The sequence below is a fragment of the Cupressus sempervirens genome, chromosome 9 (genome assembly GCF_028749045.1).
Source record: "Cupressus sempervirens isolate cs-2001-9-10 chromosome 9, ASM2874904v1, whole genome shotgun sequence".
Taxonomy (NCBI): domain Eukaryota; kingdom Viridiplantae; phylum Streptophyta; class Pinopsida; order Cupressales; family Cupressaceae; genus Cupressus; species Cupressus sempervirens.
The window spans coordinates 695,882,596-695,891,388 of NC_143126.1; the positions used below are offsets into that span (position 1 = coordinate 695,882,596).

The following is an 8,793-nucleotide window of genomic DNA, read 5'->3' on the forward strand; positions in this document are numbered from 1 at the left end:
GAAAAGTACAAAATGACATAGATAAATAGAAAAATATTAAGAAAATATAGAAACATATCTATTTTAATAAGCAAAATAAGATGTTTCTGATAGCATTTTTATTGTATTATTAGTATGATCTTTATTTTCAAATTATCTTGTTATTATATAAATTTTATAGTTTTTTCAAGTAAGAAAATCTTAATGTTTATAAATATGAAAGGATTTAATTTATGTCAAATAATTATATAATAGAATGTAAAGACAAAAAATAGAAATAAAAATAATATTTCTTAATGGTAGTTGTAAATATGAAAAAAAAAATGTCAAACGAATGTTCTAAAAATCAATATTATGTATAAGATTTTTCTAATTTGATATGTTAAATTCAAATATTCTAATTTTTTATAGCAACATCTAATCTAAAATAGAATTATATCTCACTTGATTTTAAGTTTTCCTTTTTAACCCCAAACCTAAATAATTTGTTATGTTTAGCAAATCAAGACTATTCATTTTATTCTAATGAAAAAATGTATTAGTAAACTAATTGTTTCGTATGTCCAATTTATTTGGCACATTCAAATTTCCAATCTCTCATGGCTACAATGACATGCAATGATTGTAAAATTTGTATATAAAAAATGCATAGAAAATGTAATTGATTTGAAAACATTTTTTCTTGCTCATTCTTCTTAATTGAGTCTAAATGAAAGCTTTTAATAGGACATGAATTGTGTCAAAAATAACATAATTCAATAATTTCCATCAGATATTATAGCTAAAAATGTGTCAACATGCATGCAAAACAAAGAAGCTCAAAGCAAGCACAATATTTTTCATGCATCCAAAACAAAGAAGGATAAAGCACATAGAATGTTTTTATAACATAAACAAATTTTAAAATGACTTTATGAATGTTACCTCCTGTCCTCTTGCAAAATGTATATAACTAAAATATAATAAAAATAGGCCATTACCATTGTATTCCAAATCTAAGCTAGATAAGAATAAGACCAAAAGAATCATCCTGTGAAGATTTAAATTTCTATGCCATTGAAAATAGACCACCTTCAATAATCGTAGCAATCTAGGAATTAGCAATGGCCTAGATTATCAATACTCAAAATATTTGATCACAGGTCATGTTAGGCACTGTTGGATACAATCCATTCATGCAACCTGCATTTCAGACAACCACATTTCAGATAACCGATCTAATTAGAGAATTAACTATTGAATATAGGCTGCAAAAAAAATCATCTAAAGAAAGTTTCTTAGAAAATCAAAGATCTTGAATCTACTATCGATCTCAGCTCACCAATCTTTTAAAATTTTAGAGCATTGTAGAAAAAATCAAACATTCAAATGGAATCCTTCATGCAAAAATGAATAGACCTATCTCATTAGGCTCGTTTGAGAATGTTTCATGCAAACGGTGCTTCACCTTTCTGTTGTCCATTTGAATTTAGCAATGACATTTGGAAATAGAAATGCATCATTTCATCTTCCAATCATCATATGTTTTTACATCCAAACAACATTGTCGTTCATATTCTGATTTAAGCCTATAAGTTAACCGGAAATAATTTTTAGGCATGGGATTGACAATTTTCCAGCTAAATTTTGTAAAATCTGGGAGCTATCGGCTGATGGAATTGAACCAATAATACCACCTCTTGCAAGGAAGTGGCAGTCTACGGGGTAAATATTATATGCCCAATGTAACCTTTACTAATTTATTGTTTGTTGGTTGCTCACCTACTCATCCATAGCTCAGCTCAGGCTAAATCAAAGTATAGCTTCTGCAGTAGTTTCAATTTTATTCGGTTTAAAAGATCTTCCCTTTAATTGCATAATTTCACCAAAAAAGTATTTTTAATGGTACATCATGGCACTGCAATTGTCAACTCCCATAAGAAAGATTCACGAACTAATAATTGAAATGCATTCCTTTGTGCGATTCCTAAGAAATCTGCAGCCTCAGCATCAGTAAATTGATGTAGCCTCTTGTTCTCCCATTACTGGGTTCTAGAACAAGCAGTCATTACCAAAAACATGTAGGGCCCATTTGCCGTTGCACCAAAAGCCATGACTGTTAGTGAACATGGAACACCACATAATTAACCACCTGTGGGCAGGGAAGCGCGTCGCATCACCCAACAATCTCCCCCTTGACGCACATACTAGGCGCTTACGCGGGTCGGGAAGGCACCGGGGAGATTTGAACCCATGACCAGGCCAATACTAGGCTCTGATACCAATTGTAGGGCCCATTTGCCATTGCACCAAAAGCCATGACTGTCAGTGAACATGGAACACCACATAATTAACCACCTGTGGGTAGGGGAGCGTGTCGCATCACCCAACAAAACATTTTAACGTCAATGGCATGGGTTCCACAAGAAGCGGTCATGACAATAAATTCCATGCCAATGGAAGACTTTTGAGTAGATTTTTGGTCTACCAGTTTTCTTCAAGTTTCCCAAGGACCGAACCAGTGTTACATTCTTGAGATTATTTGCCTATGTTCATTTTTCCAGATGAGAAAAGAATACCTAGCAATATGAAATTGAAAATTTTTTATAAGCTAATCCTTCCGCAAACGAGCTATGCAAAGAGAATGGAAAAATGCCTTCCATTTTATCATCTGATATCTTGGATTACCTAAACTTATTGAGGACTAGGTGGGCTTTCTCGAAATAGAACAAACTCAAGGACAAAAAAGCATTCCATGAATAAGCATTAATAAGAAACAGAACTGAGTTCTGGTTCATTTTCTCGTGCAACAATCTCGGATAGAAATTCGGCTTCAAATGGCAGTGGCTGTACGCTTCAAGATTAATAATGTTCTATTGAGGCAGGGTAGTTGTTTAACTGCATAAATGGCCCTCAAACTGCCTTGCTGTGGTAGCAGGTAACCTTCGCATCTATCATCAGCTCTTCATACAATTCTGCACATTAAAATTGCAGAGTGATCGACACATGTCACTGTAGAACAGCTATGAAGACGAACTAAAATTAAGCAAAACTAACCGTCATAGCAAATTTTTAACAAGCAATACAACAACTCGAGTCTTATGCATGGAATTCAAGAATCATGTCTAAACACCCAAATATTACCAGTCATGTAAAGAACAGTTGAGAGATATCCGAAGATTTCAAGTATGACCCCGCTTCCATGATCTAGAGGCTTTGTAGGCAGGCTTCAATTTAATTGAGAGTAATAGGATACATCTCTAATTGCAATCGCTTCCGCTTCTGTAGAACTGAGCCTTTGTTCTACTGAACGTAAAATGCTGTAGTAATCTTTCGCGTCATTCAATTTTACATTGTTTGATAATAATCCCATTTTTTAACTTCTTCAATTACTGGATCTTGAGATGGTTCAGCTGGAATTTTAAGAATTGTAGTTTAAATTTCTGGTTCTGCCCTTCAATCTTTTGTTGTGGTCCACAAAAAATTGGAAATTGTACATATATATCTCTTCCAATATTGTCAATTATTAATCCCTCCAGTTCTCAGATATTCAGAGAGGCTGACTACTGATGTAGAGTAGGGCACACTCTCATCTTATCTTCCGATGATACTCTCAAGATTTTCAGTTTTTATCTTGTGAATGGAATTTCTTCCACAAAACTAAGATTTGCATCCTGAGAGCGGTTTTTCATTAAAAAATCAAGGAGAAAGATTTGGTTCAGACTCCAGAGTGAGACTTTCACATGCAGTTTTCAGATAGCCCAAGGAGATTTGCTTTAGACCACTTAAGATATGTGATGTCTCATTAGCTATTCAAGGAGATTGTTTGCAGTCATATAGGTACCTGAATCGTAGTACTAGCTATTCAATCTAGTTGGTGTCAACAGAATTCACTCCCGTATTCATTAACTTATTCATTACAGAGGTTGAATAGGAATAGATGTTCTAGATTGATCTTCCAAGATAATACCATGACCTTTGCTTCGATTTTATGTGACCTTTAGCCTACGACAAAAGCATTTACATGTTTATTTATGTCAATCCAACTGTATCCGGGTGTCTTTTTTATGCCCCCGTCACTCATCATTTGCCGTATCCTCTCAATCTCACTCAACCTGCCAGTTGCAGCATAGATGTTCATAAGAAGCACATAAGGTGCTACATTTTGAGGCTCCAATTCAATTATTTGTCCTGCCACATATTCTCCTAAATCCGCATTATTATGTATCCTGCAAGCACCCATCAAACAATTCCAGATGGCACCATTGGGTTTTACTGGAATTCTGTAGATGAAATCAATTGCTTCATCCAGTCGGCCAGCGCGCCCAAGGAGGTCAACCATACATCTATAGTGTTCCATAGTAGGGTTGATGTTATAATACGCCCTCATGCAATTGAAGTATTTATAGCCCTCACTCACTAAACCTGCATGGCTGCACGCAGACAAAATACTGAGAAAGGTGATATGATCTGGTGTCATACCAGAAAATTTCATTTGTTCAAACAGTTCAAGAGCTTTCTTGCCATAGCCGTGCATTGCAAACCCTGTAATTATCGATGTCCAAGAGACTGAATCTCTTAGGTGCATTCCTTCAAATATTTCATTTGCCTTCTGAATGTCACCACATTTTGCATACATAGATATCAAGGCATTACCCACAAGAACATCTGATTGAAATCCACTTCTTATTATATTTTCATGGATTTCCCTCCCGTGTCCTAGAGCTGCCAGTTTTGCACAGGCAGGTAGCACAGTAGCAAAGGTTTTCGAGTTTGGCTTAACACCAGCTAAGTGCATTTGCTGGAAAAGCTTCAAGGACTCATCGTCATAACCATTCTGCCCTAATCCTGCAATCATTGCGTTCCATGTGACAGTGTCTCGTGAAGTCATTTCCTCGAAGAGCTTCAGGGCCTCATCCAGATTTTTATTATGTGCAAACCCTGCAATCATCGTTGTCCACGAGATGATGCTTCTTTCAGGCATTTTGATAAAGAGTTCCACAGCTTCCTCAACAAACCCATTCTGCATAAACCCTGCAATCATAGCATTCCAAGATATTACATCTCGTCGAGGCATTTTGTTAAACATTTTTAGGGCTTCCTCAAGAAATCCATGATATGCAAGTGCCGTAATCATCGTATTCCATGAGACCACATCTCTTTGATGCATTCGAGCAAACACATCATGCGCCTTCTCTAAGCAACCACATTTTGCATACATATCCGTCAAAGCATTGGCTACAGAGACATAAGATTGGAACCCACATCTCAATATCTCTTCGTGGAATTGCGTACCTAGCTTGAGAGATCCCACGTTGCCAACCGCAGGGAGAACACTAGCAAAGGTGAGCTCATTAGGTCTGCAGCCCATTTCTCTCATTTTCCAAAACAATGTCAATGCCTCTTCAGCAAACCCCTGCTTTGCGTAAGCCGAAACCATCACAGTCCATGAGACAACATCTCGTTGGGGTAATTTTTCAAACAATTCTCGTGCCTTCCGTATGATTCCACACTTCACATACATATCTATAAGAGCATTGGCTACAGAGATATGAAACTCATAACCCCTTCTGATGATCTCTTCATGGATTTCCTTACCTTCTTCTACAAATCCCAGACGTGCACATGCCGAAATCACACCTGAATATACAAACTGACATGGCTGGAAGCCTGACTGCTTCATTTCCCGAAACAAACTCAACGCTTCCTCGCAAGGTTCTTCCCTTGCATAAGAAGCAATCATAACAGTCCAAGACACGGCATCTTGCAGAGACATTTTGTCAAACACTCGGCGTGCATCCTCGATAAATCCTAACTTTCCATACAAATCGACAAGGGCATTGCATACAGAAACATGGCACTCGAACCCACTTTTAATCATATGTCCATGAATCTCCATACCTTGTTGAAGAGATGCACATGCAGAAATAACACCGGAAAAGGTAAAGTGAGTGGGCTGAATCTCTGTTGTTTGCATTTGCTGAAAGAGTGCTAATGCTTGGTGTGGAAAACCCTGCGCTGCATAACCTGAAATCATAACACTCCACGAGCATTCGTCTCGCTCAGGAGTTCGATCGAAGACTTTGCGAGCGTCCTCCAGATTCCCGCATTTCACATACACATTGCCGACCACGTTATGTAAAACTGTATTTGAGGTAAACCCTATCACATTTATGCGAGCGTGCATTAATTTTCCCCCTGCTATGTCTTTCTCCTTTATACAACTCTGCAAGAAATTAATGTAGTCTACAATGTTATGTTCACTGACGCAAATGTGCTGTGCTTTTGTAGCAACCCATTGATGCTTTAACTGAAACAATGGCATAAGGTTGCACTTACCCTGTCTTACGAGCTTTACCATCATTGGAGAAACTTCTCATAAACATTACCCATCTTGTTTTATAATCGTTTGGGATATGTGAATAAAAGATATACATATGCATTCTGATATTGCTGGTAGCCTTCGTGTGAAGTTGATGTCCGTCGTATCGTTTGATAACCTTGTAATCTGCTCGCAGAATTCCATTTCCTGACGTGCGACAAATCTATTTTCAAATGTAAAAATTTTGAGCATCACAGAATATCATTTAGTACTCAGGACTAAATACTCTTGAGCTCAGATCAAAGGCATGTCAAATTGTAACTTTTGCATCTATATGTAGGAGAAGAGCTATTTGCAGGGCAAACATGTTTTAGAGTCCGTTTATTGAAGCTGTTTTGTGGATATGAGCATAATCTTGGATATTAAGTAAACAATGTTACTTAGTATTTGTCTGAATAGTTTTGTAATTAATTATAATATAATTTAAATCTTAAGATTAATTATAATATAATTTTAGTTCTAAAATTAATTTCAATAATTAATTTTATTTTAATTTATTTAGTAAAATAGATTTTTTCAAAATCATTCTTTCTAAGTTATTTTATTTTAACTTTGGGAGATTAGAAATGATAAAACATTAGTTAAGAAATATTAAGACTATTGCTTAATTATTATTAGTAATTTACATTCATGTTAAGTATAATTATGTAAGATAGTTGATAACAATAGTGATCTTAATTTATATAATAATTTTATTTTGGAAATTAACACTTTAGTAGGTAGAAATATTTGGAATAACATTTGCATTATGTGCATTATAGAATAAATTTGTTAGAATTACATTTTAATATGGTGGAATTGTCAAGTTAATATCACGTTATCAATATTTAAGTTAATTTTGTGATGTGATGTCCAATCCTATTGTGCTAATGCAAAGTGAATGCAATAATATTTATTTACAACAAACAACATTGTGTTGTTATTACTTTTTAAAGTACTTGAATCTAATATGAATTAATGTTTAATTTAATTGACAAATAAAATGTTTAGCATATTATTAAGTGTCTAGATTTATTTTTGAAAGCATGTAAAATTATTCATAAGTAAGACAAGGTGTGTTACACAATACATTGCATTTTGAAACTTTTAGGCTTTTCCAACACTCATATTTTAGTAGAAGCATTTATTAAGTTGGAAAATTGGATTTGAAATACTCATTGTAGTTTGTTGTAGTCGAATGGATTTACCTAATAATTTTATTTTAGAAAGGAAATCTTATTTCAAGTAAGAAAATCAAATAGTTTACTTTAAGAAAGGTGCTTCATCTAAGACTATGTTTGTTACACAATAAGTTGCATTTTGAAACTTTTAGTCTTTTAACATGTTCATATTTCATAGAAACATTTATTAAGTAGAAAAAATTGGATAAACAAATTGATTGACCTAAGAATTTTATTCTAGAAAGGAAATACTAGTTCAAGAAAGAAAATCAAATAGTTTACTTTAAGAAGGGTGCTTCCTATTGCATAGTAAACTTTATATTTTTTATGTATAGGGTCCTAAGGATGATAGAGATCCACCTCTGTCAACCGTAGTCACTACTTTAGCCACTTAATAGATTTTAGTGTGTTGATTTCTCTCTAAACTTAGCTTGTGTTTCTATTTCTAGTATTTCTCGTATGTCTTTTTGTTCTTCGTAATATGACTCTCATGTATCCCTATACCTTTTTTGTAATAATGTACTTTACTTTTTTGTTTTTTTTTTTTAAATGTCTACTTTTCATTAAAAAAGTAGTTTATATTTTGGCTTTGCAACAAACAAAAGATATCCTCTCCATGGTTTTTTCTTTATTCATGTATTGGGAATGATTTGTTATAATGCTAATTTAAATGAAAATAATAATATTCATAACTTGAGTTGCTTGATTGCATTCAAGCTCAACTACATAAGATTTAGAGGACATAAGTATATTTATTGCTTTATAGAGAATTTTAAGAATTATATATAACTTCAATGTTGGTCTTGCACTCTTCTTCTATCTTTTGTGTGTTAAACAATAAATTGTTCATGTGATAAAAGTGCTTATTGATTTATTGTAATGGTTATTGAAAAGAAATCAACAATTTGCATGGATTGTTATTAGTAAGTTTTGTTTATTAGGATATGATAATCATCTATGCCATTATAGAAATGTTCAAGAATACTTTTGAAGCTTTAGTCCAATTCATGATATTATGAATTTCAACAATTGATTCTTATTTTGAAGAACATTTTTATTGTGTTTTCTATGAGGTGGCTATTTGGGATTACTTCAGTTATGTAAGTTAAAATAAAATTTTACTTAAACATAAAATGAAGTTGGACTTGTTTAAAAAATTGATGTTTTGCAAAAGATAATCATGTTTTGATTTGAGTTAATCAATTTCAAGAATATAATAAGAAAATTATATTTTGTATTAGCAACGCACATAATAATTGTGAATGATTAAAATTTAGTTTCAATTAAATAAGA

At 33.7% G+C, this 8,793-nt stretch overlaps 1 protein-coding gene across 2 annotated transcripts; it reads right to left on the reverse strand.

Annotated features, from left to right (window-relative positions):
• Positions 1-838: 838 nt before the first annotated feature.
• On the reverse strand, positions 839-6,650 carry LOC149540629 (pentatricopeptide repeat-containing protein At3g09040, mitochondrial-like). 2 transcript variants are annotated; one of them, XM_089801722.1, is made up of 3 exons: positions 6,298-6,650; positions 3,103-6,184; positions 839-2,933 (listed from the first exon to the last, which is right to left on the reverse strand). In XM_089801722.1, the coding sequence occupies exon 2, from the start codon at positions 6,143-6,145 to the stop codon at positions 3,959-3,961; it is 2,187 nt and encodes a 728-aa protein (XP_089657848.1). In that variant the 5' UTR covers positions 6,146-6,184; positions 6,298-6,650; the 3' UTR covers positions 839-2,933; positions 3,103-3,958. The 2 variants fall into 2 exon arrangements, with proteins under 2 accessions (XP_089657848.1, XP_089657847.1); XM_089801721.1 differs by having other exon boundaries at positions 3,103-6,650.
• Positions 6,651-8,793: the final 2,143 nt, after the last annotated feature.